Source organism: Lepisosteus platostomus, chromosome 5, assembly GCF_059453375.1.
Source record: "Lepisosteus platostomus isolate fLepPlt1 chromosome 5, fLepPlt1.hap1, whole genome shotgun sequence".
Lineage (NCBI taxonomy): Eukaryota > Metazoa > Chordata > Actinopteri > Semionotiformes > Lepisosteidae > Lepisosteus > Lepisosteus platostomus.
The window spans coordinates 2,344,817-2,372,209 of record NC_142615.1 but is presented as its reverse complement, the minus strand read 5'-3'; the positions used below and the strand labels follow the sequence as shown (position 1 = coordinate 2,372,209).

The following is a 27,393-nucleotide window of genomic DNA, read 5'->3' as shown; positions in this document are numbered from 1 at the left end:
CAGAGTAGTCTTGGGCCCCTGGGTAGCAGAATCGTTTAATTCCTGCAGGACCTAAATCTCCCCTGTCCCTTCTATTGGAAAACAGCGAATATAACAATTACAAATCAATAAAAACAATAAACCCGAACACAATTAGCTCAGAAGCACAGACATGAAAAACAGTTTTTCATGTGGTATGTTTCCACCTGTTCATTTTCTGCCATTATAGTTCCATATTATAGTACACACATATACAGTACTACAGTATATATAGTACATACTCATTTATATAGTATATATAGTACACATTTATTTAAAAATGCAGTTTGTTTTGGTCATTAGAATTATACACAACTAACACCTTCACTAAGATGCAATTGTTTTTTTTTTTTTTCCGGTGAGCGACACATCTTCTAGAAGTGCACTCTGTGCGAAAATTGCTTTTAAAGGAGGGGGAGGGCTTTTTGACGGACTGATGTAACAGACTCATCTCATTAGCCTCTTTTCGTTTTCCAGTCCTCAAGACACACTCTCACACTCTCTCACACTCTCTCACACACGCACACGCAGACCTGTCTCACGACCAGCGTTCTCAAGGGGACCCGTTCTTTCACAGCTGTCTGATCAGCCCCGTCCCCCGTCCCAGATGGGAGACCTCAACCTTGGAGCTGCTCTGCTCCTGCTCTGTGAGTACCCCCCCGGCCTGGCCCGGTCCCTCGTTCCGCCCCCACTCCTGACAGAAACACGGCAGAGCTGGGGCGTGGGTGTGTCTCAGCGCGCGTGGGCCCCAGAGGGCGATTCCGTTCGCGTTCTGAAGACGGGGAAACCGAGATCTGGTCCTGGCAGTGACACTGAATAGTGGTCAGGCTGTCAAGCTGTGGATCAGCAGTCGTTTGCAGAGGTGGTGATCCTGATTCCTGATGCAGCAGAGTGCTGACTTTGTCTCCTCTGGTATCCGTCCTGTCTCTGACAGCTCTCTCCAGTCCAGGGTCACAGGGGAGCTGGAGTCCATCCCAGCAAGCAACAGGCACAAGGCAGGGCTCACCCTGGACAGGACATCAGTCCATCACAGGACACACACTCACACACACCCTGGACAGGACACCAGTCCATCACAGGACACACACACACTCACACACCCTGGACAGGACACCAGTCTGTCACAGGACACACACACACCCTGGACAGGACACCAGTCCATCACAGGACACACACACACTCACACACCCTGGACAGGACACCAGTCCATCACAGGACACACTCACACACCCTGGACAGGACACCAGTCCCTCACAGGATGGACACACACACACACACCCTGGACAGGACACCACTCCCTCACAGGACGGACACACACACACACACACACACCCGGAGGAAACCCACGCCAACACGTGGAGAACATGCAGACTCCACCCAGACAGCTCTCCATGTCCAGTCTTGAACCCAGGGACCCAGCACTGCGAGGCAGCGATGCTGACCCCTGCACCACCCTGTCGCCATGCCCACCCTCACCCCCACCAATCCCCCGCCCTCCTCTGATATGACCCAGAAAAGTCATTTTCCGCTCTCCAATCGCACCAGGTGCCTGCACAGCAGAAAGCCATCTGAAAGGCTCCACGCTGATGGCCGTCCGAGCTGGGGACGTCGTCACCCTGCCTTGCAACCATCAGCTCTACCATGAGACCACCTGGTTGATCCAGCGCCCAGACGACACGCTGCACGTGGTGGTTTTAGCCAACAAGAACCCAGGAAAGGACCCGTTCAGCTACACGAAGAAACTGGACTCTCGCTTCAGCCTGGTGCTGAACCCCTCCACTGACTCTCCTGATCTGAGGATTGAGAACGTCACAGAGACAGACCAGGGGCTGTACTACTGCGCCGCCAGAGACAGAGGAGAGATCCAGATAGGAAAAGGCACCAGACTGCAAACAGGTGAGCACAGACGCTTTTGCCTCGTGGAGGCACAGGTCAATGAAAAGTAAAACAAAATGCATTTAAATCTGAGAGCAGGAGGCTCTGCTGTACACAGAGGGGGGTGGGGGTGGGGAACAAGCTGCCCAGCCCTGTGGTTGAAGCCGATACCCTGGCTTCTCTCCAGACACAGCTGGGTGAGCTCCTCCAGTCAGGACAGGAGGCTCTTCTGTACACAGAGGGGGGTGGGGGTGGGGAACAGGCTGCCCAGCCCTGTGGTTGAAGCCGATACCCTGGCTTCTCTCCAGACACAGCTGGGTGAGCTCCTCCAGTCAGGACAGGAGGCTCTGCTGTACACAGAGGGGGGTGGGGGTGGGGAACAGGCTGCCCAGCCCTGTGGTTGAAGCCGATACCCTGGCTTCTCTCCAGACACAGCTGGGTGAGCGCCTGGGATCAATTAACTACTAATGACCAAAGTAACTAGGCGAGTTGAATGCCTCCTCTCCTTTGTGACTGGTCTTCTGTCCCTGTGGTAGTAAAACTGAAAAGAAATTCACTTTCTTGAGGGAAGAGTTATTGGTTTATGTGTACGTATCCAAGTAGCAGACTCTTATCTCCCAATTAAGGTCAGTTTAGACGTGAAACCTAAAACAATGACCGGCATCTGCATTTCAGCATGGTGATGCTATCATTAAGTCATTCTCCTGGAATCTGAACAACACTGACCCTTGTCATGTCTGCTTAGGATCACTAGAGAAGGAAAGGGAGCCCCAGCACCCCGAAATCGGACTGCCCTGCCTGATCGTGCTGCTGTCGGCCGTCCCCCTGTCCGCCCTGGCCTCGTCCTGCTGCGTCCTCTTCATCCTCCTCCGCGGGAGAGGTGGGGCCGCCCCTCTTCCTCTCTCCGCTGGGCGACAGCCGCTCACAAATCCGCGCTGTCTGTGCGATGACGGGGTGGGGGGTGGGGTGGAGGGGGAGACCACCTGTCCGTTTCCCCAGCAGCTGTCAGCTCAGCTGGCCAGCCTGGGCATGGGACAGGTGTGAGCTTGGAAGCAGATGTTGGCCTGGCCAGACGCCAGCTCGCGTCACGCAAGTCACGGAGCGGAGCGCTTTTAGGGCAGCGAGCCGAAGACGTGATCCCGGCAGGTAAGCCGCTGTTCGAAAACCAGGAGAGACACACGCGAGGGAAGCGCCGGCAGGAAAGGCAGAGGTCGAGCTCGCCGGGTGACACCCGGCACTGAGCAAGGCAGGCGCTGTGGAGAGGGTTTCAGTAGTCAGGAGAGTGGGGGCGTGGCAGCCGTTGAGAGGTCTGATTGGTTCTCTTGTCCTGCGGGAGTTCTGCCTTCCCCTGCGGGTTGAGGGAGAGATGCTCCCTGCTGGCTTGGGCAGCTGCTTGCCTGGACAGATGCGAGCTTGGACACAAGCTGCGCACTGGACAGATGTGAGCTTGGAAGCAGATGTGAGCCTGGACACAGATGTGAACTTGGAAACAGATGTTAGCGTGGACACAGATGTGAACTTGAAAACAGATGTTAGCCCGGACACAGATGTGAATTTGGACACAGATGTGAGCCTGGCCACAGATGTGAATTTGGGCACAGATGTGAACTTGGAAACAGATGTGAGCCTGGACACAGATGTGAATTTGGACACAGATGTGAGCCTGGCCACAGATGTGAATTTGGGCACAGATGTGAATTTGGGCACAGATGTTAGCCCGGACACAGATGTGAGCTTGGACACAGATGTGAATTTGGACACAGATGTGAATTTGTGCACAGATGTGAGCCTGGACACAGATGTGAATTTGGACACAGATGTGAGCCTGGCCACAGATGTGAGCTTGGACACAGATGTGAACTTGGAAACAGATGTGAGCCTGGACACAGATGTGAATTTGGACACAGATGTGAGCCCGGACACAGATGTGAATTTGGACACAGATGTGAGCCTGGCCACAGATCACACACACTGGCGGGTCAAGGCCAGTGTAACGTGCCAGGCTTCTGTTAGTTTAATAGTCTAGAGAGGGTACATAGTTCATATACTCAGACCTAGACTGAGGCCAGAGTAAGCACAGCACAGGTGACCGTGAGTGAGGCAGGAGAGCCCGTTGATCCTGAAGGTGAAAATGCAGGCCGTATGGATTCCAGAGTGCATCCTAACAATTGAAATCTTTCATTAACAGGTATTCCGAAGAGAAGGGGACAATATGGCATCGCTGTGCGGGTACTGTCCATTTAAACCTTCTCAGTTGCCGTTAATGGAATTGAGGATATTGAACGACTTTGATGAGTTCGCAGGGGTTCTGCAAATTAACACGGATTTAAATTTCGATAACTACGCAACTCCTCAGTTTGACATTTACATAGAGGACGCAATAGAAACGTTTAGCAAAAAGCGGGGATTTCCCACCCAAGAACTGCTGAGCCGAGCTCTCGGTCACCGAACTGGTCCGTACTGGTGCATACCTGACCAATCGGACCGTCAGCGGTGAGTGGGATTAGATCAGCCTTCGCAGACGATCGCCTTCCAGTAGAAAGGATTAGTCCTGTAGCTTTCGCATCTCGTAATGCGGCAGTCCCAAAGGCGAGTAAGATCTTCAACTTCCGAGCAGGGGGGAGAAATAAACATCAACGTGCCACTGGGTTCCCAGCAGGGCAGCCTGTCAGCCCAGTACAGTTCCAGTACAGTCTGGGAGTCACTCCTTAAATGACCGCACTGGTCTATAAGCCGCCAGAAGTCCCAGAACCGCCGTTGGCAGACCCGGTGCCCTGACGCCCCGTGTCGTGTATCCGCAGGCAGAGGAGACCAGCCGGGAGCAGTCCGAAAACCTCAACTTCGCCTCTTAGCCCCGGCGGCCCAGGAACTGAGAAACTTCGGCCTCAGGAGACCCCCGCTAGCAGCACCTGGGGTTCAAGCCGGACCCGGTCCGGGCCTCTGCGTGTAGCGCTTTGTTGTTGTTGTTGTTGTTGTTGTTGGCGTTGTGCTGAGAAAGTGTTTTAATTCCGTCCGCCTGCCCGCCAGAAGCACCGACCCCACGGCACGCGTGAAGTCACGACACACACCGCGCGCCGGCGGCACGTCTTGATCAGCTCAGGGGCGCGTTCAGCTGCATGATCGCGACGGGCACCGGTCCGGCTCGGCCCAGGCCCACTGAAAACACGGGCTTCTGCACCCGACGGAAGTGCAGTGCTGTTATCATGAAGGAGGGGGTGATCACACGCACGGCATGTGTTCGCGTAATTCTGAGAAAGTGGCCTCGCTCTTACTGGTAATGTGCAATACCAACGTGCAAACGCGATGTTCAGTCATCGCCATGTGCAGATCCCCTGGGTGATCATCACCTGATAGCGCAAATGCCACACAATACCTACATGATCTTTAAGCAGACTTGCAGTTGTATTTTATTTTTAGCAGCGGGATCGATCGCACGGTTATAACGGTTGTGTTCAACGTCAGGCTCAAATCGCGATATTATTATTATTATTATTATTTTCTATATTTCCAGCGGGCAGTCAGTCCGAGCGCCGGACCGACGCCGAAAAGAACAGCGTGCAAGAAGCAGGCTTATGAGCGCCAACAGAAGGATTGATGCACTGTCCTGTGTGGCGATGTCAAAGCTCTTTGGTTTCAGTTTAAAAAAAAAAAACAACAACCATAATAAATCATTTTCCGGTCTCACGCTGCGAGTCGTGGTGTTTTCGGTTCTGAGCGCCCGCAGAGCAGACTTCATCAGAAACGCAGTGCTGGGAAAGAGGGCGGCTTTTCAGCAGAACAATCGCAGAAGGAGAGAACCACACAGGAAGAGGTCTCTGCGCCTCCGGCTGGTGCAGAAGAAAAAAAAAACCCTCTCGTGCCACCAATAAGCCTTTTTTTTAAATGTTTTATTCGCTGCATGAATCTCTCCGTACCAAAACAAAACAAAACAAAAACCAACAACAAAAAACTGTTTGCTGTCCCGTAAAAAGTGACCTGCAGCTGCTTGTCGCCATTCGTTCTCATGTTCAATCGGTTTCTCAAACCCTTCTTTGAGAACGCAGGGGGAGATCGCGGCCCTCGGAGGTGAAATGAGACACCATTTGCCCGCAGAGGTCTTTGAAGAAGGTTAATAATAATTAATAATAATAATTGCTTACATTTATATACTGTAGCGCTTTTCTGGACACTCCACTCAAAGCGCTTTACAGGTAATGGGGATCCCCTCCACCCCCACTAGTGTGCAGCCCCCACCTGGATGATGCGACGGCAGCCATAGTGCACCAGAACGCTCCCCACACAGCAGCTCTCAGTGGGGAGGAGAGCAGAGGGATGAAGCCAATTTATAGAGGGGGATTATTAGGAGGCCATGATTGATAAAGGCCGATGGGAAATTTGGCCAGGACGCTGGGGTAACACCCCTACTCTTCTCGAGAGACACCCCGGGATTGTTAATGAGCACAGAGAGTCAGGACCTCGGTTTGACGTCTCATCCGAAGGACGGCGCCTGTTTACAGTCCAGTGTCCCCCGTCACTATACTGGGGCATCAGGACCCACACGGACCGCAGGGTGAGAGCGCCCCCTGCTGGCCCCACTCACACCTCCTCCAGCAGCAGCCTCAGCTCTCCTCCCAGGAGTCTCCCCTCCAGGTACTGGCCAGGCTCCCCCTGCTGGGCTCCAGTGGGCTGTGAGCTGGGTGAGAGCGCCCCCTGCTGGTCCCCATGACACCTCTCCCAGGAGTCTCCCCTCCAGGTACTGGCCAGGCTCACACCTGCTGGGCTCCAGTGGGGCTGCCAGTGGGGAGTTACAGGGTGATGTGGCTGCTGGCCATATTAAGCACGCGTTAAACCTCCCCATAGCTGTACTTCGGCTGAAATGAACGGTTTACCAGCACCCCTCCCCCTCCCCTCAATCAAGCCGCCGAAACGCATCGGAGAACCACGGGTTTCCTGACGAGGGGGTGCGGGTCCCGAAGCCGAGATGTCTGCAAGCCTTCTCTGCGCCGCCGAAGCCGCCGAGCCGCTTCCTGCGAGAGGCCGCGTCTCTTCTCGAAGAGAGCGCGCCTGATTTCTCGACACCTGCCCGCCCCTCGCAACCCAACCCCCAGCTGGGGACTGAGCCCGTGTCCGGCTATAAATGGACGCACTGACCGCCTGCTCACCCTCAGTGTCGGGGAGTGCTTTCACAGCCGCCGACCAGTCCAATAACAACTCGCGTGCAAGAGCTCAGGCGAGACCGGCCAAAGTCCTCACAGGTGGATGTAGTTGGGGGCCAGTAGGAGGCACTATTGCCTCTGTCCTACACCCCATCATTCATTAAAGATCCCAGGACACCTACAAAAGTGCTTGGGTTTCTGTTCATACAGGTGTCCTGGGATGGAACGATCGCTGGGCGTCTCCCAGCTGGGGCCGCTGGTGCAGAACGATCGCTGGGCGTCTCCCAGGTGGGGTTACTGGTGCAGAACGATCGCTCTGCGTCTCCCAGGTGGGGTCAGTGGTGCAGGAGAATCGCTGTGCGTCTCCCAGGTGGGGTTACTGGTGCAGACTGATCGCTGTGCGTCTCCCAGGTGGGGTTACTGGTGCAGAACGATCGCTGGGCGTCTCCCAGGTGGGGTTGCTGGTGCAGAATGATCGCTGTGCGTCTCCCAGGTGGGGTCACTGGTGCAGACTGATCGCTGTGCTTCTCCCAGGTGGGGTTGCTGGTGCAGAATGATCCCTGTGCGTCTCCCAGGTGGGGATACTGGTGCAGAACGACAACTATGTGTCTCCCAGGTGGGGTTACTGGTGCAGAACGATCACTGTGCGTCTCCCAGGTGGGGATACTGGTGCAGAACGATCGCTGTGCGTCTCCCAGGTGGGGTCACTGGTGCAGAATGATCGCTGTGCATCTCCCAGGTGGGGTTACTGGTGCAGAATGATCACTGTGCGTCTCCCAGGTGGGGTCACTGGTGCAGAACGATCCCTGTGCGTCTCCCAGGTGGGGATACTGGTGCAGAACGACAACTATGTGTCTCCCAGGTGGGGTTACTGGTGCAGAACGATCACTGTGCGTCTCCCAGGTGGGGATACTGGTGCAGAACGATCGCTGTGCGTCTCCCAGGTGGGGTCACTGGTGCAGAATGATCGCTGTGCATCTCCCAGGTGGGGTTACTGGTGCAGAATGATCACTGTGCGTCTCCCAGGTGGGGTCACTGGTGCAGAACGATCGCTGTGCATCTCCCAGGTGGGGTTGCTGGTGCAGAACAATCACCGTGTTTCTCTCTGAGGTGGGGCTGGACTCCAGTGGGAGATGAGAAGTGTTCTCAATATATACAGCACTGTATACATGCGAGGAGTTCACTTGAATTAAGGAGACAGATTCTCTCTCAGGGCTTTGGGAAACACCAGGCGATTCTCAGTACCATCAGCATCCGTTTCACTGACACTATCCTGAAAAATCAGAACTAATTCAGCATGAAGAATGATAAAACGGGTACTGACCCCCACTGTCCTGTAGACTGGAAGTCACAGGCTCAAGACACAGCTTGGAAAAAAAAAACAGCATCTGCCCAGACTGCGAAAGAGCCCAAAATCACCTTGACCAGGTGTGATTAGCTGGTAGACCTTCAACCGGAGATCATTTGCTTCGGGAAAGCTCCTCAGAAGCGCCTGTGAAAACGCGCACTCCTCCCTCACTGTGTGCACCAATCAGTGAGTCCAGGTGAGCGCGATTAACGATCTCAGCCACTTCTCACGAGTCGAAGAGGCGGCGTATTTGGCGGCCTCCAGTGGCCAACACCTGGTAATCACATGGGCGACATCCTACTACGGCTGGTGACATCCGGGAACCTCAAAACGCACAGTCCCAATGTAGGGTCTCAGCGACTATTCATTATTGATGTGCTCTCTAAAGAAACTAAACTTCAAACGTGTTGCGTGAGGTGATCATCTATTTAAGGGGGTTGACTGTTTGAGGGAGCTATCCCGATTAGGCACATAAAAACCCTGAGTAACCATAAAGTATTTCTTCAAGAGCCCCACCCAAGTCGAAAATTAAAGGCTTCTTATTCTGTAAAAGTGCCTCGACTATAACTGGATTATAAACCTCTATGTGTGTGTATTTAAAAAAAAACTGTTTGAAAGTTTAAAGATCTCTAGAAACTCTGCGGGTCTGTGTGTTACTGTAGTTTCTAACCCCAGTGGCTCAGAGAGATCAGTGCTGTCGATATTCACACTGTGAGGATTCAGAGATCTCTAGAAACCCTGCAGGTCTGTGTGTTACTGTAGTTTCTAACCCCAGTGGCTCAGAGAGATCAGTGCTGTCGATATTCACACTGTGGGGATTCAGAGATCTCTAGAAACCCTGCAGGTCTGTGTGTTACTGTGGTTTCTAACCCCAGTGGCTCAGAGAGATCAGTGCTGTCGAGATTCACACTCTGAGGATTCAGAGATCTCTAGAAACCCTGCAGGTCTGTGTGTTACTGTAGTTTCTAACCCCAGTGGCTCAGAGAGATCAGTGCTGTCGATATTCACACTGTGGGGATTCAGAGATCTCTAGAAACCCTGCAGGTCTGTGTGTTACTGTGGTTTCTAACCCCAGTGGCTCAGAGAGAGCAGTGCTGTTGATATTCACACTGTGAGGATTCAGAGATCTCCAGAAACCCTGCAGGTCTGTGTGTTACTGCAGTTTCTAACCCCAGTGGCTCAGAGAGATCAGTGCTGTCGATATTCACACTGTGGGGATTCAGAGATCTCTAGAAACCCTGCAGGTCTGTGTGTTACTGTGGTTTCTAACCCCAGTGGCTCAGAGAGATCAGTGCTGTCGAGATTCACACTGAGGATTCAGAGATCTCTAGAAACCCTGCAGGTCTGTGTGTTACTGTAGTTTCTAACCCCAGTGGCTCAGAGAGATCAGTGCTGTCGATATTCACACTGTGGGGATTCAGAGATCTCTAGAAACCCTGCAGGTCTGTGTGTTACTTTGGTTTCTAACCCCAGTGGCTCAGAGAGATCAGTGCTGTCGAGATTCACACTCTGAGGATTCAGAGATCTCTAGAAACCCTGCAGGTCTGTGTGTTACTGTGGTTTCTAACCCCAGTGGCTCAGAGAGATCAGTGCTGTCGATATTCACACTGTGAGGATTCAGAGATCTCTAGAAACCCTGCAGGTCTGTGTGTGTTACTGTGGTTTCTAACCCAAGTGGCTCAGAGAGAGCAGTGCTGTTGATATTCACACTGTGAGGATTCAGAGATCTCTAGAAACCCTGCAGGTCTGTGTGTTACTGTAGTTTCTAACCCCAGTGGCTAAGAGAGATCAGTGCTGTCGATATTCACACTGTGAGGATTCAGAGATCTCCAGAAACCCTGCAGGTCTGTGTGTTACTGCAGTTTCTAACACTGTGAGGACTTATACGAACACAATTGCAGTGCATATTACAGTTTAAGAGAGTAAGACATGTTAGACGAATTTATTGATGAAAAAAATATTTTTAAAAAACTTTTAAAAAAGTAGGGAAAATGTGGATATTAAAAGTTCACATTTAACATGGTTTTTCATTTATATGAAAATGAATGAAGCCCTCAACGAGTCAGAAGAGAAAAAAGTGTATTTATGACAATTTTATTGCTAGAAAAATACAAAAAGATTAAAAAAAAACACAAACAGTAAAAATTCAGATTTCACATTCTTACCCAACCATCTTGCATTTATATTTTCAACACAATTTAAAAGATTCAAGGGGAGAAATTGCACATTTTAAAACAAATAGTGAGAAGAGAAGCCCAGAGATAACAGACACAGAAGTTTTAAATACATCAATTGGCATTATTCAGACAGAGAGACACAGTCCAGTCCTGCAGAGAGAATGGCTGTACTGTATATCCTGACACACACACACACACACTGAGGAGAGAGAATATCTACTCACAGATAATGAGTTTATATCCTGTGATATAAATGCACAATATGTAGTGGATCTGAAAATGATTGATAAAACACACAGCACCAAAATTACCCCCGAGCAAAATCTGGCAATTAGTTATCTGGATGGTAATCTGTAGTAAATGTGGTTTCCTCCTTTCTTACTGCAGGAAATGATGTAAAGATACAGGAAGTGTCACATGAGCTGAAGATAATCCTGCCAGAAGGGTCCTGTAGTGGGGTCTGATTAGGACTCCTGATCTTAAACACTTTCCTTTATAAACCCACGTTGTACATAGAAAATCGAAAACGCTGTTTCAGTTGTCATTCTGTGGTCTTTATCACACACAATTGGTAGTGCACGTTTTTCACAGGTGTTCACAGTTTTAAACGGCACAGAAGGTGCCAGTTGTATGAGAGATGACAAAGACAGGTGTAATATGATCAAATATGATACAGGAACCTCACAGAAGCTGAAGCTGGAGGCCCAGTACTGGGGTCTGATCAGGGCTCCCGTCCTTTAACAGCAGTTTGCAAAGGAAAGTGTTTTCCACAGAGAACTAGAAGGGTTTTAATTCTCATTCTCTAGTGTTTATCCTGCACAGTGGTAGAATACTGATCTTTTCACAGGTGTTCACGGTGTCCATATCCACAGTTCCAGACCACAGAAAGTGACAGAGCTGACGGAGTCTGACAGACACACTGAGCAGGAATGAGTCCCTCCAGGAGCCCCGAGTGTCTGGACTCCTGTCTGTCCTCAGTGTCTGATAACTCCCTCAGCTCCTGTCCAGACTGCAGTCTGTCTGTCCTCAGTGTCTGATAACTCCCTCAGTTCTTCTGTCTGATCTCTGGATGATCTCTTCTTCTGATCAAACAATTCACCTGTGGTCAGCTGGTCCTGGTTGTTAATGAAGAGGAACAGTCTCTGGGTTTTCCCCATCCTGGGCTGGCTGTTGTCCTCCTGGTGGTGGTCCATCCTACGGATTCCTCCTCCTCCTCCTACACCTCCAGATCCCAACTCCTGCTGCTACTGCCAGACCTATTACAGCTCCCAGGACACCTGCTATCACAGCAGTAGACCTGTCTCCCTGGTCAGAGTCTGCAGGGAAACACAGCAACAGTAACAGACTGGTCTACTGCACTGGGACTGGAGCTCCTATTGTAACAGACTGTTCTACTGCACTGGGACTGGAGCTCCTATTGTAACAGGACTGTTCTACTGGACTGGGACTGGAGCTCCTATTGTAACAGACTGGTCTACTGCACTGGGACTGGAGCTCCTATTGTAACAGACTGTTCTACTGGACTGGGACTGGAGCTCCTATTGTAACAGACTGTTCTACTGGACTGGGACTGGAGCTCCTATTGTAACAGGACTGTTCTACTGCGCTGGGACTGTAGGTCCTGTTGTAACGGAACTGTTCTATTGAATGGTGATTACTACACATATCTATTCATCATGATACACTAAAACTCTCCAAGGAAAAGGTGTTTTAAATGAGACACTCACCATCTTGCTGGTGCGACGCATCTTCGTCGTCTGGTGCTGAAAGCAGAAGAGGTAACAGTGTGAACATTCTGACCCTGTAACTTAGGCCAGTTGTGAAATGAGTGCTCTCACACCGATCACTGACTGAATCTCTTATTTGGCTATTGGGGATGTCACCTGCCCTCAGTTGCGGATTACTGACTGCAGTCCTGAAGGAGAAGAGTTTCTTGTTCATCACTAATCAGGATCTTGGTGTGCTGTACTCCTAACTGCTGCAGTCATGATAGAGGGCAATCACAATCACATCTTTACAATTAGAAATTAGAAGAGATGGGACTACAATCTATATTACTGGTAGTGAATTATTAGGCATTGAGCCATAAGTAAAACAGAATTGAAGCCATCTTACTCTCCGTATTTTACCAGTACATAAATGTTAGCGATATCAAGACGCATTGGTTATCATGCGGCCCTAGAGCAGGGATCGTGAGTTCACTTTCTGGGGTGCTGTCTGTGTGGAGTCCACATGGTGTTCTCCCAGGGGCTCCAGATTCCTCCCACAGTCCAAAGACGGGCTGGTGGGTTAACTGGGTTAAGCTGGTTAACTTGTAGGTTAAGATATCTTGTCCAGGGTGTGCGTGAGTGTGTGTGTGTGTGTCCTGTGATGGACTGGTGTCCTGTCCAGGGTGTGTGTGTGTCCTGTGATGGACTGGTGTCCTGTCCAGGGTGTGTGAGAGTGTGTGTGTGTCCTGTGATGGACTGGTGTCCTGTCCAGGGTGTGTGAGAGTGTGTGTGTGTCCTGTGATGGACTGGTGTCCTGTCCAGGGTGTGTGAGAGTGTGTGTGTGTCCTGTGATGGACTGGTGTCCTGTCCAGGGTGTGTGAGAGTGTGTGTGTCCTGTGATGGACTGGTGTCCTGTCCAGGGTGTGTGAGTGTGTGTGTGTGTCCTGTGATGGACTGGTGTCCTGTCCAGGGTGTGTGTGTGTGTCCTGTGATGGACTGGTGTCCTGTCCAGGGTGTGTGAGAGTGTGTCTGTGTCCTGTGATGGACTGGTGTCCTGTCCAGGGTGTGTGAGAGTGTGTCTGTGTCCTGTGATGGACTGGTGTCCTGTCCAGGGTGTGTGTGAGTGTGTGTGTCCTGTGATGGACTGGTGTCCTGTCCAGGGTGTGTGAGTGTGTGTGTGTGTCCTGTGATGGACTGGTGTCCTGTCCAGGGTGTGTGAGTGTGTGTGTGTGTCCTGTGATGGACTGGTGTCCTGTCCAGGGTGTGTGTGTGTCCTGTGATGGACTGGTGTCCTGTCCAGGGTGTGTGTGTGTGTCCTGTGATGGACTGGTGTCCTGTCCAGGGTGTGTGTGAGTGTGTGTGTGTCCTGTGATGGACTGGTGTCCTGTCCAGGGTGTGTGAGAGTGTGTCTGTGTCCTGTGATGGACTGGTGTCCTGTCCAGGGTGTGTGTGAGTGTGTGTGTCCTGTGATGGACTGGTGTCCTGTCCAGGGTGTGTGAGTGTGTGTGTGTGTCCTGTGATGGACTGGTGTCCTGTCCAGGGTGTGTGAGTGTCCTGTGATGGACTGGTGTCCTGTCCAGGGTGTGTGAGTGTGTGTGTGTCCTGTGATGGACTGGTGTCCTGTCCAGGGTGTGTGAGTGTGTGTGTGTCCTGTGATGGACTGGTGTCCTGTCCAGGGTGAGCCCTGCCTTGTGCCTGTTGCTTGCTGGGACAGACTCCAGCTCCCCCCTGTGATCCTGTGCTGGAGAGGGCTGTCAGAAAAAGTGGATAGATTCACAGAAAAGTCCTTTTACTTTTTACCAGGGCAAAGTTAGTCAATATAGTCGCAATGCCAACAATATTTCTAACGAGTGCAATGTATTCGACTGTTAAGGAGAAGGAATGTCTTTACAAGCTCACTCGTACCTTTGAATTGAATTTGGTTCACACATACTGAAGAATGGAAGGAAAGATATACAGTTGATCCTCTCACCCTTGATGGTGATTCTGATACTGCTGATGGTCCGCCTGGTTGTCTCGTCTCTCACGGTGTAGATGCCCTGATGTGCTGGAGTAACTCTGTGAATCGTCAGGGTGCCGTTCCGGACCGAGACGTGCTGTCCAGGGACTGTACCCCTGGGGTACACCTCAGTGTCGTTAAACAGCACCTCCACCGGCTCACGCGCGAACACGGGCAGAGAGACATCGGCCCCAGCTGCTGCACTGCGGTTTTCTCTTCGCACTGAGGGGAGTGAAGACGGAGAACGTCATCAGGCTCATACAAACACGTTTTGCGATTTTGTCCTGGAAATCAAGGTGGCAGCTCTGGTGCAGAAAAAGAGCTTGGATAGCGTTTAACACCCTGATCTCCGGCACCAGGAGAGGCAGGAGCTCCCATACAGAGAGACGAGGGGGACACACTCTTTTATTAATGATGTGCTGAGTGCCAAATTAAAAAGGAAACGTTGATACCTGTGAGGGTGACTTTAATGTCATTGAGGAACTTCATGAGATCATCCTCTCCTTTGTAAGAGCACTCGTACACAGCTTCGTCAGAGAAGATTGTGTGGTTGATGGTGAGAGAGAAGTCTCCCTGTCTGATCTTCTCTCTGGACACCTCAGCTCTGCCCTTATAGTCAGGGTCAGGATACAGTGTGCCACTGATGACATCAAGCACTGGTCTGTCAGGAGTCTTCCACTGGACGTGGAGCTGGTCCTCAGGGATTTGAGCTGCAGCTCTTCCATCACAGGGGAGAGTGACAGAGTCTCCATACGGCCCCGACACCAGGACAGGATCTGAAGGGACTGATAACACCACAACTAGACACCCCCTGACAGACACACACTGGAGAGAGAGAGAGACACAGCAACACAACTAGACACCCTCTGACAGACACACACTGGAGAGAGAGAGAGACACAGCAACACAATTAGACACCCCCTCACAGACACACACTGGAGAGAGAGACACACAGCAACACAACTTCTGAGATTCATACGAACGTCTTGACCGTGTTCAACTCCGGAACATGTTGGAGGTGTGAAGTTTGACTTTTTGCCATGACATTTCTGAGGTCCAGTAAAATTCCATTTCATCGGCATTTTGTTTCACCTTTCAGATTTCCGCAGCGAGAGGATATTTACGCTTGCGTTCGCATTATCGTGAGGGGCTCCCGAACTGAAAGAGTTCGGTACTTTGATTGAACCTTTTTTAGCTCTACTTACCCTGTGGGAAAGTCATCAGAATGGGCAGAATGAGAAAGATCCTCATGTCAGCTACCAGAAAAACAAAAACAACAAACTCGGTTTATACGAGAAAATGATTCTGATAAAAACACAATAGTTGATCTGTGCACAATGTTGCACAATGTTGCATGCTATACAAATACTGTAAATGACATTGAACTGTAAATGCAGTGATATTGTCCCGTGCACAGTGACTTTAACAACAGTAGGATATCCTCGACACTCCTCTGTTTTGGGGGAAAAAATATTCTAACGGGGCACATGTTCTGTCTTTTGTAAACAGGAAGTACAACACCGTGTCCGGTGATGAGCTTTCCCGGGTTACACGCGTGTTTCTCGCCGTGTCTGTGACAAGTAGAGATGATAGCACTTCCCAAACACACGGCTGTCTTGACGTGAGGCTGCAGAAACCGGTCCTGTGCATAGTTTTCGCCGACTCTTTGAACACTGAACGGAATGCATTCATGCAACAGCAAACGGCGAGCCGGCAATGTACAAACCGTGTAACGGATGCGCTCTGGAGTTTTCATGAAACTCACGTAAGTATGAGAATAAACCTCAACTTGATCTTGCTTAGAAATGACTTTAAAGAAGTCAACATCCCAGCCGTGCTGCTTGTTCCCCACCCCCACCCCTCTCTGTGTACAGAAGAGCCTCCTGTCCTGACTGGAGGAGCTCATCCAGTCGTTTATATATAACGACAAGGCTTTCGGAATTGTACAGATTTTTATTTTCATTCCTCATCAATTAAGCGACATGAAATGGCCGACGAAATGAAACCGAAAGCTCAAAGGATTAAAGAGAAAATACGTTTTTCACTTGTTTGACACTCGTGTGTACAGAAACAATAAAGATCCGAGTTCTTCACACCCCTGATGTAGAGCTACACGCGCAAATTCCTCGGTCGACTGCGAAAGACGGACTTAAAACACGGTGGACATAAAAAAAAAGTTTAATTTCACTTACCGGCAAAAAGCGGAGTCGCGGTTTTCAAACGGGTGAACTCTCTTTAACTTGATTAGTCAGAAAAAAAATATCGATCAACAAAAATACGAAAAACGATATTTTGGGTTGTCGCTGTTGTTTCAAGTATCGAAGAGAGAGAGAGAGAGGACAGGGACACCAGCAGCAGGTTTAATGTCAGTCCAGGAAATCAGACGCTAATGATGTCACCTGTCAAAGTCCAATCAGTGCGGCCGTCGCCGTGATTCCTTTACTAAACTTACTCATCGCGTCCGGAATTAGAGAAGGAATTTCTACTGGTCAGGAATTGTATTTCTTTTTTTTCCCATTTATTAATCATTCTGGGTAAATTTCACATCCATAAATCCAAATGGTCTAACAATACTCCCCTTTTTAGTACTTCTGAGGTGGAGCTGAAACACTATTTAAATTCTATTAAAAATGTGAGAAATAATAAACATATGATAGATGTAAAAAAAAAAAATACAATTTGATCACATAACTTACTTATTACTCTGGCGGTTAATTGTTTATTTTTCTGTTTGTTTTCTTGCACCCGTTTTGATCCTCTGGTTGTATTTGTAAATTCTTTATACATTTTAATAAAAAAAAATCTACATGTCAGGAAGGGCGCGGTGCCCTTCATTTCCACTTTCACTTCGCTCTGAACAAAACATTTCCCGCAGAATTCCCTGAACAAGGGAGCCAAGAAAAGTTAATTTTAATTCTGTCAGGGGTCACGTCACCACAAGCTGGGCAGAGGGCGGGTGGCTCTGCTCAGACATCCCTGTGCCCCTCTCTCTCTCTCGCACAGTCAATACGCGCTTCAAAAAGGATCACAGCCCGGATGTTATGCAGATGTTAGGAACCCCAAAATGCGCACCAGACAGATCAGTGGGGGGGGGGGGGGGTGGTCTCTCCAGGGGACCCCACACCAGACGGATCAGTGGAGGGGGTCTCTCCAGGGGACCCCACACCAGGCTCCCTGGGTCGCTCAGGGACAAGACGGATGACGGCGTGCTCACATTACGCGCTTTGAGAAGCCACCTTTAAAGGCGCTATATGAACTGAAGTTTATCATGATGAGAATGACCTCCTCCGAGCTGGATCCAGTCAGATCCCGAACCCAGCGGGACCAGTTCTGGTCGGTACTGGGACGGCAGAACTCCAGGCAGAGCCGGCTTGTTGGAGGGGGTCTGTTTCTCCAGTGGAGAAGAACTTCTAAACCTGCTCCCCAGTGCAGCGACTGGGGACCCTGTGCAGTAGGACAGGAATACTGGACCAGACACCACCTGGAGCCCAGCTGGGGGAGCCTGGCCAGTACCTGGAGGGGAGACTCCTGGGAGAGGTGTGAGTGGGGCCAGCAGGGGGCGCTCTCACCCAGCTCACAGCCCACTGGAGCCCAGCAGGGGGAGCCTGGTCAGTACCTGGAGGGGAGACTCCTGGGAGAGGTGTGAGTGGGGCCAGCAGGGGGCGCTCTCACCCAGCTCCCAGCCCCACTGGAGCCCAGCAGGGGGAGCCTGGCCAGTACCTGGAGGGGAGACTCCTGGGAGGAGAGCTGAGGCTGCTGCTGGAGGAGGTGTGAGTGGGGCCAGCAGGGGGCGCTCTCACCCAGCTCACAGCCCCACTGGAGCCCAGCAGGGGGAGCCTGGCCAGTACCTGGAGGGGAGACTCCTGGGAGGAGAGCTGAGGCTGCTGCTGGGGGAGGTGTTAGTGGGGCCAGCAGGGGGCGCTCTCACCCAGCTCACAGCCCACTGGAGCCCAGCAGGGGGAGCCTGGCCAGTACCTGGAGGGGAGACTCCTGGGAGGAGAGCTGAGGCTGCTGCTGGAGGAGGTGTGAGTGGGGCCAGCAGGGGGCGCTCTCACCCAGCTCACAGCCCACTGGAGCCCAGCAGGGGGAGCCTGGCCAGTACCTGGAGGGGAGACTCCTGGGAGGAGACCTGAAGCTGCTGCTGGGAGAGGTGTGAGTGGGGCCAGCAGGGGGCGCTCTCACCCAGCTCACAGACCCACTGGAGCCCAGCAGTGTGATCCTGGCCAGGACCTGGAGGGGAGACTCCTGGGAGGAGACCTGAGGCTGCTGCTGGGAGAGGTGTGAGTGGGGCCAGCAGGGGGCGCTCTCACCCTGCGGTCTGTGTGGGTCCTGATGCCCCAGTAAATACCAAGCAACATTGTGCAAATCAATGTTCTATCCGGCAGATGGGCTGCACAATGAGGATGACACCCCTGTCGTTTTAAAACCACCCTTACAGTACGTGAGCCCAGGACATTTGAAATGTAAATGACATTTTTAATATAAGTAATTCGTTTTTAACCATATAAGGCCTTATTTGGGTGCTGAGAACAATTTGTGGTCCTTCACTGCCAGCTGCATTGGGGATCACTTACCTCGATCTTCCAGATCTCAGCACATTCTCACATTAAGAAAACGATGATGTCACGTAGCAGTTCCTTCCGGGCCCTATGCGGACGACGCGATCCATGATAGTGAAGATACGCGGGAGAGGGTCTGGAGACGGGGAGGGGGCGTGTCCGTGCAGTGCTGGTGTCCAGGGGGAGTGAATCAGGGGCGAACAAACTAGGCGAAATCCAAAAGAGTAATCGGAGACAAAGGGTAGAGTCCAAGGCCAGGGGGGATCCATCCAGGGAGTTAAAACACGAACCGGGTCGGGACCGGCGAAGGGAGGGGAATCAGGAGCAGAAGAGTAAAACCATAACGGAGCCAGACGCAGCGGGGACCCCCCCCGGGGATTCCCATGATGCGGAAATCAATGAGGAACCAGGAGGGAGGTCCGCGTCTGGCTTTTAAGGGGGAACGGGATCGGGGAACAGGTGCAGACGATGATAGGGAACGAGGAAGGGCTGGAGCGCCCTTAAGAGGAGGGGTTAGAGACCGTGACAGATGAAGACTCACGGTGAGAAACGGACACGGGGATGGTGTAGATGTCACCGTCTCGGGTGTCCTGTCCACACACCCTGGACACACACACACACCCACAGTCTGGAGGGTCCAGGTCCAGAGCTATAGAAGTGTAAGCAATTATACTTACTACAGGATTCTTTCCAATGATGTCAGTATTGCGCTTTTATTATTTATTTATATAGGGGCTTCTTTTACACTCTGCGTAAAAAGCACTGCAGTTTCCCCTGGTTAAGACCTACACTGCAAACCCCACCTCATATACAGTACAGCCATGTTACCTCCACTGTGGAATTGGTCGTTTCTGTACTTCTTTTCAGGTTAACGACACATTTAATGGAAGAAAAAGCTCACCGGCGGGCAATGAGGTCAGATGCGACTAAAATGTATCGTACTGCACATCCGAGGAACACAAAAACCTCGTGTTAAACCTTAAATAATACCCACCCTGACAAACCCAGCTGACGTCGTCAAAACAAGGCTTCGAAGTTGATGGCGCACTCCCACTCAAAGCAAAAGTAAACTTGCAGTATCCCGGTGTAACCGCTAGGTGGCAGTGAAGACCAGCTACAGTGCTGGCAGGTGAGAGGCGAACTCATGCGTACGGCAGGGTTACAATGGCGTGCCATCACCCTGCAACTCACAACCGGCAGCCCCACTAGAGCCCAGCAGGTGTGAGCCTGGTCAGTACCTGGAGGGGAGACTCCTGGGAAAAACTTGGTGCTGGGAGAGGTGTGAGTGGGGCCAGCAGGGGGCGCTCTCACCCTGTGGTCTGTGTGGGTCCTGATGCCCCAGTATAGTGACGGGGACACTGGACTGTAAACAGGCGCCGTCCTTCGGATGAGACGTCAAACCGAGGTCCTGACTCTCTGTGCTCATTAACAATCCCGGGGTGTCTCTCGAGAAGAGTAGGGGTGTCACCCCAGTGTCCTGGCAAAATTTTCCATTGGCCCTCATCAATCATGGCCTCCTAATAATCCCCCTCTGTGAACTGGCTCCATCCCTCTGTTCTCCCTGTCCATTTCACGGCCTGAGCTGTGTAACTTGGAGACACACAGGCAGAACGACCTTAAAGTATAAGACAGGATTCAGAGAGGAATAACTGGATTTCTCTGCCTCAGCGGACACCCACAGCTTGTGTGAAAGGCATTCTCTTAATGTTTGCGGATACAAAGATAACATTCCCTGCAGGTCCAGAGCCGAGCTCCTCTGTGGTCAGTCAGTATCAGTCAGTACTGTGTCCCTGCAGGTCCAGAGCCCAGCTCCTCTGTGGTCAGTCAGTGTCGGTCAGTACTGTGTCCTGCAGGTCCAGAGCCCAGCTCCTCTGTGGTCAGTCAGTATCAGTCAGTACTGTGTCCCTGCAGGTCCAGAGCCCAGCTCCTCTGTGGTCAGTCAGTATCGGTCAGTACACTGTCCCGCAGGTCCAGAGCCCAGCTCCTCTGTGGTCAGTCAGTATGGGTCAGTACTGTGTCCTGCAGGTCCAGAGCCCAGCTCCTCTGTGGTCAGTCAGCATCGGTCAGTACACTGTCCTGCAGGTCCAGAGCCCAGCTCCTCTGTGGTCAGTCAGTATCGGTCAGTACCGTGTCCCTGCAGGTCCAGAGCCCAGCTCCTCTGTGGTCAGTCAGTATCGGTCAGTACACTGTCCTGCAGGTCCAGAGCCCAGCTCCTCTGTGGTCAGTCAGTATCGGTCAGTACTGTGTCCTGCAGGTCCAGTCAGTATTGGTCAGTAGGGTTTGCTGTGGGCTTGAAGAGACACAATTCACTGCTTCATAAAAACATTTCTGTAACACCAGTGAACTGTGTCACGTTCAACACACAAGACAAACTCGGAGCAGGAACAGTGAAATACTAACCAGACACAAAGACACAAAGGGAGTAAACTGTGCTCTTTTTTACTGATGCAAATAGTTGTGGTTGAGAAAATGAGAACTGTGGGTTTGTACATCTCTAGTAGTGTTGTGATCTCATGTATTTTGCACACGGAGAAGAATCGGTCACTCACACACAGCCCCACACCCTCTCTGCTCTCCTCTCAGATCAAACACACAGGTCCTGCAGTCTCGCTGTCAGTGGAAACACTGGGGGAGGGGAGAGATGAGGTCTCTGTCACCTCTGATGTCCTCACACCTCTCCCCAGCTCTGTGCTCTGCGCAGGTTTAAAATACAGAACTGGGCTCTGTGGTTTTCAGAGTTTACTGACACCAGCTACAGCCACAAACATGTTCTTAATATACCTCCAGAGATAAAGCACAAAGGTGTCAGAGCGGTCAGCTCTCAGTAGGAAAAAAAACAAAACAGGACGTTTGACTTTGAGAGGGTCCGGGCTCATGCTGCTGTGCAAACATCCAAGTGGACCTATTTTAAAAAAAAAATCGCATTGGTGCTCTTTTTAATTAAAACGGAGGCTGAATTGTAAAAATGAATTTTTACAATTACAATTCTGCCAGTCGGAGCGGCTATTTTCCAAAAGCACATACTCTTGACAGACGGGCACTCTGCTTACTGGGGACGATCTGTACCACTATATGTAAACGTAAGTAACCCAAAAAGCTAAGTAAAATCAAATCCTGCAACGTCCCAAATGCCCAGGAAAATTCCCTGAAGGAGAATCTCTTGTCGGAAACAGAGGCTGAGGGTGTCTGTTTGGCTCAGAAAACGATACCAGTTAAAATGCTTCACAGATCCCAGCGATCACCGCCCGTCCCGCCGCCTGGCATCACGCCCTCCGACCGTGGATGATATCCGAGTAGGTGCAGAACTCCGGGTTCTGGCTCGGTTTGTTCCTGGTGCGTCTCGGCGCCTCCCGGATCTCCAGCGTAGCGTACTGGAGCTCCCCGTCCTCCTCCGGCTGAAACCACACGGAGGGTCAGAGATTTACCATCATTGCAGGTGAGCCCTGCTGGATACGACAGGACAGGACATTTTCCACAGCCGCCTCAGAGACGTCCGACAGAGGATATCCTTGTCGTGCTTGGGGGCCCGTGAAGCCCCGCTTCTCGATCTGAATACCTGCATCGTCGCCGTCTTTCTCCCCTTCGTCTGGGTCTCGTTTCGGGGCTCCGCGGAGTCTGCACCCCCTGGATTTAAAGAGGACACAGGCAGGCAGGCAGGCAGGCAGGGTCAGCAGAGGAAGCGATAGCGCTACGCTTCGACACGCGCGTCCGCGAAACCGACGCCAGAGCCTGAGGCGTGACGTCTAAATTAAGAACCGACTTGGTTTTCCGCTGTGGAGTGTTATTAATACCTGCTGGGCTGGACGATGGCGGTGGTGCGCAGACAGAGCTCTCTCTGTGTGTGTGTATGTGTGTATGTGTGTCTGTGTGTGTGTGTGAGAGTGTGTGTGTGTTCTCTGCTGGGGACAGGGCTGGCTTGCTGGGGTTCAGAGAGCCCACCTCCTGCCTGTTTGCTCTAACGCAACCACCCGGGGTCTCCCGGGCCCACGCTGCCCTGCTAAGAGTATTTCGGGGTTCTGTTCCCCGTTCTCGGATCGGAGAATGAAGAGTGGGCAGCGGAGCCACTGGTGACCCCGATATTGTCTGGCGTCGGTGCGGTCTCTCCCCGCCGTGGAATCTCTCACCTTTCCCGCGACAGAGGCAGTAGACACAGGCAGAGGACAGCAGGGCGGACAGGAGGGCGGACACGGGGGTGACCCACTCGGGCAGGGTACTGCACTCCCCACGGGCTTGCGGGCGGGAGGGTGATCTTCCTCCTGGGCAAAGTCAGCAAGATCAGAGAACAGGCAGAGCGGCGGTCATTAGCATCCAGACAAACTCCTCTCACCTGCGCTGAGCCTCAGCCAGGTCCCATTTCCGATGTTAATTCCTCCCTTGTCTTTGGCGGCGCAGTAGTACAGCCCCTGGTCTGTCTCTGTGACCCCCTCAATCCTCAGACTGGAGGAGTTAGTGGAGGGGTTCAGCACCAGGCTGAAGCGAGAGTCCGGTCTCCTCTTGTAGGTGAAGGGGCTCTCCTGCTGCTCCCCAGGGTTCCTGCTGGCGAAGACCCCCACAGACAGGGTCCCGTTCCGGAGCGTGAACCAGGCGGTCTCGTGTGTGAGCTGCAGGTCACAGGGCAGGGTGACGGTGTCCCCGAGCCTGACTGCTCCCGGAGAAGGCTCCCCAACAAGGACCCCCCCACGGGCAGCAGCCTCGACTGTAACAGCGACACACGACATCATTACACCCCTACAACACACATAGTCCGATTAGAACTGGGGGCAAGACAACCAGCCATCTTATAAAACCCACAGATTAACCCACTCCCACGGCCATTTTTGAATACCGGAGGCCTTTTCAGTGAATTGCCATGTTTTGATTCTACTTAAATATCTTTATCATTGATACTTTAACCCCACCCTATTGGTTTTTCACTCTTCTAAATGTGATGGTTTGTGCAATAGAGGAAAATAGATCGACATCTGAGCTCCACGTTTCTCTCTCGAACTCGTGAGGCGACGAGACTTTCCGTTTAGAGCCAACAACCGACAAAAAAAAAAAAATATATAATTTAATCCTGTACAAATTAGTTGCGGGTTAATAAGAGCGCACATTACAAAGGCATCTTGTGTTGTTAAGTTTTTTCAATTCGATTACTTATCGCCTTTGGTGCGAGTGATCTTGCTCTACGAGCTGATAGCGACGGATTTCCTTCGATGGCCACAGATTATTAAAAAGAAATTGCTGCCGTTGTAGTTGTGGGTTTTAGATTAAAACAAAACAAAAAAAACAGTACTTTAGGAATGCAGTCTCCTACAACGGGTGCCGTACAGAGCTTTGACCTTAAATACGTCCCACTCTCAGCGTTTCATTCAAAGTTAAAAAATTCAATACCTTTTCTCCGGCGAAGCACGATGATAAGCGACGCGGGTGACAGATATTGTGCCTATTCTCGCTTCGCTGCCGAAGCTGACACAAATCAAATTAACAGGCAGTAAGATATCGTTCCTCGTAAAAAAAAAAATAACGCTCATGAGAAATTTTCGACCCCCACACAGCCTTAAGAAGTAACTATACTGTGGTCTCTGTATGTGTCCTACAGTATATGTTTGGATTATCTTTTGTTGGTATTTTCAGTTTGTATTATTACGAGTAAAAGATAATATTATAAAAAAAAACAATATGACAATATTAAGAACCGCTGCGGCCAAAGAAATTATTCGATCAAGGTAGTTTTAGCATTTTAACCTACGATATGTTATTGTCTTTTTAGTGATGCTTCTCATCGAGACAGAAGTTGCATCTCGAGGGGATGTGACAGACCTGAGACTTTTCGGCAGTTTTTAAGTAGTGGATATACACTCCTGGATAAATAAATACTCGAACAGGAAGCCTTTAGTAGTTGCAATGCTTCAACAACTGATGAAACAATCACATGATGTTATCATTGATGGCTTTATTCTTAAGTGCTGGAATGCTCGGTTGATTTTTCACAAAATATTTCGGTAGTTTCAGTTTTAAGGCCTCTTAACGCGTTCCAGAGTTTCGGGGGTTTTTGAACTAAATATATCCCCCTTTTTAAGGAAGTAGCCGAGCGAATAAGGCCAGATACAACTTACAGCGACCCAAGAAAAAGTGTTTTGCGTCCTTGTAACGAAATGCCACGGGCCACTCCGCCCCAAGTTGTCCCCATTTTCGCTCGATCATAACATTATTAGAATAAAATATCGTAGAAAAAATGACCTTCCATCGGGCTTCATCGTTCAAGACGAATCTTTTCAAGTGAGCGGTTTTGCGGACTTGTTGCGGTGCCGTGCAACGGGGGTGGAATTTCACTATAATTCCAAGAGAGGAAAACGTGCATTACCAGAATGCCGGGAGGTGTACTCACTGGTCAGGAGCAGGAGGGCAGCAGCGCAGAGATCCCCCATCGCGGCCGTCGTGTCTGCTGCTCAGAAAAACGAGACCTGGATTGGGCAGAGAGCGGAGTTTCCCCTGCTCTGGGTGCAATGTGCTGCTCAGGGGGTTTGGAGTGAAGACATTGGTTTCCGCAGTGACCAATTAACTTCACTCTCCCGCCTCACCTCTATGGTCTCTCTCGCTTTTCAGTCTGCAAAGTCAAACAGAAAATGCAATACGTACAATGTGGACAGCTGTACTGCAAAATAAAAAAATAAAAAAACACCTTTTCAGATGAATTAGTTTACCTGGACTTTATCGATTGTAAAGCAGGACTTTACAGGCTGGTGGCATGCAGGCAGAGGGGTCAGTGTTGCTGCCTCACAGCCTAGGGCCCTGGGTTCAAGTCCCGACTGGGGGTGCTGTCTGGGTGGAGTCTGCATGTTCCCCCCACGTGTTACACTGGGTTCCCTCCTCACACTCCAAAGACATGCTGGTGAGTTCATTGGCTTCTGAGGAAAATTGGCCCTGGCGTGAGTGTCCTCTCCAGGGTGTGTGAGTGTGTGTGTGTCCTGTGATGGACTGGTGTCCTGTCCAGGGTGTGTGAGTGTGTGTGTGTCCTGTGATGGACTGGTGTCCTGTCCAGGGTGTGTGTGTGTGTGTGTCCTGTGATGGACTGGTGTCCTGTCCAGGGTGTGTGTGTGTGTGTGTGTGTCCTGTGATGGACTGGTGTCCTGTCCAGGGTGTGTGTGTGTGTCCTGACAAAAGTTATATTCTGCAATGCTTTTCCAAGTGATAATTTGGGAAATTTATGACTTTATGACACTGAGGAGAGAGAATACCCCCTCACAAGACACAGGGCTCAGTGCAGTCCTGTAGAGAGATACTTGTTTTTAGTGTTCTGGCAGTCTGTGACATCCAGAAGACTTTATAAAAAGAGCTTGTGTCAGGAAACTCTGAAAGAGACAGTCTGTGGGCCACTACAATTACAGGACAGTACACAGACCCGCGTGATGAAAGATGTTAACTTGTCCCTGTAGGAAGTATTCGTAACATCGGTGCTTGGTCGTTTTGACAAATTCAGATATATCCTGCATTTCTAGACAAATATCTGATAAAATATTGTCCATTGTAGTTATTTTATAAAAAAACGTACATGTTTGACACAACTATTACACTATTAAATCTGAAGGAAGAGAGTTTTATTTCCTTCTCAGTGAGTCAGGAAGGCAGCTGGGAGTCTGTGCTTCTGGCTCGACATTCAACAGGGATCAATACCGATTGATCATTCTGACCAGTTCAATGCCCTGCCTGTCTTGCACATCACATCCCTCTTTGGTCAAAGATACTTACAGCTGCCGTGTATAATTGTAGTGATACATAAAAACCTATTCAGAAGGCACCTGTATCACATAGCGATAAACAAAAAGATCAAATAAAAAGTACCAAAACCTAAACCAGACCATACAGGCCAGCAGCCACATCACCCTACAACTCACAACTGGCAGCCCACTGGAGCCCAGCAGGTGTGAGCCTGGCCAGTACCTGGAGGGGAGACTCCTGGGAGGAGAGCTGAGGCTGCTGCTGGAGGAGGTGTGAGTGGGGCCAGCAGGGGGCGCTCTCACCCAGCTCACAGCCCCACTGGAGCCCAGCAGGGGGAGCCTGGCCCGTACCTGGAGGGGAGACTCCTGGGAGGAGAGCTGAGGCTGCTGCTGGAGGAGGTGTGAGTGGGGCCAGCAGGGGGCGCTCTCACCCTGCGCTCTGTGTGGGTCCTGATGCCCCAGTATAGTGACAGGGACACTGGACTGTAAACAGGCGCCGTCCTTCGGATGAGACGTCAAACCGAGGTCCTGACTCTCTGTGCTCATTAAGAATCCCGGGGTGTCTCTCGAGAAGAGTAGGGGTGTCACCCCAGCGTCCTGGCCAAATTTCCCATTTACCAGTCATGGCCTCCTAATAATTCCCATCTTTGAACTGGCTTCATCCCTCTGCTCTCCTCCCCACTGAGAGCTGGTGTGTGGAGAGTGTACTGGCGCACTATGGCTGCCGTCACATCATCCAGGTGGGGCTGCACACTGGTGGGGGTGGAGGGGATCCCCATTACCTGTAAAGCACTTTGAGTGGAGTGTCCAGAAAAGCGCTCTATAAGTGTAAGACATTATTATTATTATTCTTCATCAGGGATCCACAGCCTG

The 27,393-nt window shown here is 51.0% G+C and overlaps 3 protein-coding genes and 1 long non-coding RNA gene across 5 annotated transcripts; 1 reads left to right on the top strand and 3 right to left on the bottom strand.

Annotated features, from left to right (window-relative positions):
* Nucleotides 1-470: 470 nt before the first annotated feature.
* On the top strand, nt 471-5,577 carry LOC148662432 (uncharacterized). The gene is made up of 5 exons (XM_088632137.1): nt 471-665; nt 1,564-1,914; nt 2,639-2,773; nt 4,082-4,122; nt 4,695-5,577. The coding sequence occupies exons 1-5, from the start codon at nt 626-628 to the stop codon at nt 4,743-4,745; spliced, it is 618 nt and encodes a 205-aa protein (XP_088488263.1). The 5' UTR covers nt 471-625; the 3' UTR covers nt 4,746-5,577.
* Nucleotides 5,578-10,438: 4,861 nt separating this feature from the next.
* Nucleotides 10,439-16,983, bottom strand: LOC148662431 (butyrophilin subfamily 1 member A1-like). The gene is made up of 6 exons (XM_088632121.1): nt 16,454-16,983; nt 15,467-15,517; nt 14,714-15,046; nt 14,235-14,483; nt 12,281-12,316; nt 10,439-11,869 (listed from the first exon to the last, which is right to left on the bottom strand). Exons 2-6 carry the CDS (start codon nt 15,510-15,512, stop codon nt 11,748-11,750), a joined length of 786 nt encoding a protein of 261 aa, XP_088488247.1. The 5' UTR covers nt 15,513-15,517; nt 16,454-16,983; the 3' UTR covers nt 10,439-11,747.
* On the bottom strand, nt 10,439-26,312 carry LOC148662429 (uncharacterized). The gene is made up of 2 exons (XR_015936820.1): nt 26,041-26,312; nt 10,439-10,769 (listed from the first exon to the last, which is right to left on the bottom strand). It is a non-coding gene; the product is annotated as an uncharacterized LOC148662429 (long non-coding RNA).
* On the bottom strand, nt 21,239-25,377 carry LOC148662430 (uncharacterized). 2 transcript variants are annotated; one of them, XR_015936789.1, is made up of 6 exons: nt 25,191-25,377; nt 23,148-23,516; nt 22,945-23,076; nt 22,377-22,444; nt 22,030-22,215; nt 21,239-21,722 (listed from the first exon to the last, which is right to left on the bottom strand). XR_015936789.1 is itself a non-coding variant. In XM_088632129.1 (5 exons), exons 1-5 carry the CDS (start codon nt 25,228-25,230, stop codon nt 22,084-22,086), a joined length of 741 nt encoding a protein of 246 aa, XP_088488255.1. In that variant the 5' UTR covers nt 25,231-25,377; the 3' UTR covers nt 21,239-22,083. The 2 variants fall into 2 exon arrangements, 1 of the variants encoding a protein (XP_088488255.1); XM_088632129.1 differs by having other exon boundaries at nt 21,239-22,215.
* Nucleotides 26,313-27,393: the final 1,081 nt, after the last annotated feature.

Bases quoted from the DNA above. Each gene is read 5' to 3' on its own strand.
- LOC148662431 (XM_088632121.1), bottom strand. From the start codon at position 15,512: ATGAGGATCTTTCTCATTCTGCCCATTCTGATGACTTTCCCACAGG. The intron at 15,047-15,466 runs GTAAGTAGAGCT...TGGTGTTATCAG, and splicing joins TCTGATGACTTTCCCACAGG to TCCCTTCAGATCCTGTCCTG. The intron at 14,484-14,713 runs GTATCAACGTTT...CACTCCCCTCAG, and splicing joins CATTAAAGTCACCCTCACAG to TGCGAAGAGAAAACCGCAGT.
- LOC148662432 (XM_088632137.1), top strand. From the start codon at position 626: ATGGGAGACCTCAACCTTGGAGCTGCTCTGCTCCTGCTCT. The intron at 666-1,563 runs GTGAGTACCCCC...CAATCGCACCAG, and splicing joins AGCTGCTCTGCTCCTGCTCT to GTGCCTGCACAGCAGAAAGC. The intron at 1,915-2,638 runs GTGAGCACAGAC...ATGTCTGCTTAG, and splicing joins AGGCACCAGACTGCAAACAG to GATCACTAGAGAAGGAAAGG.
- LOC148662430 (XM_088632129.1), bottom strand. From the start codon at position 25,230: ATGGGGGATCTCTGCGCTGCTGCCCTCCTGCTCCTGACCA. The intron at 22,445-22,944 runs GTGAGAGATTCC...CTTTAAATCCAG, and splicing joins CTGCCTCTGTCGCGGGAAAG to GGGGTGCAGACTCCGCGGAG. The intron at 22,216-22,376 runs GTATTCAGATCG...GTGTGGTTTCAG, and splicing joins GAAAGACGGCGACGATGCAG to CCGGAGGAGGACGGGGAGCT.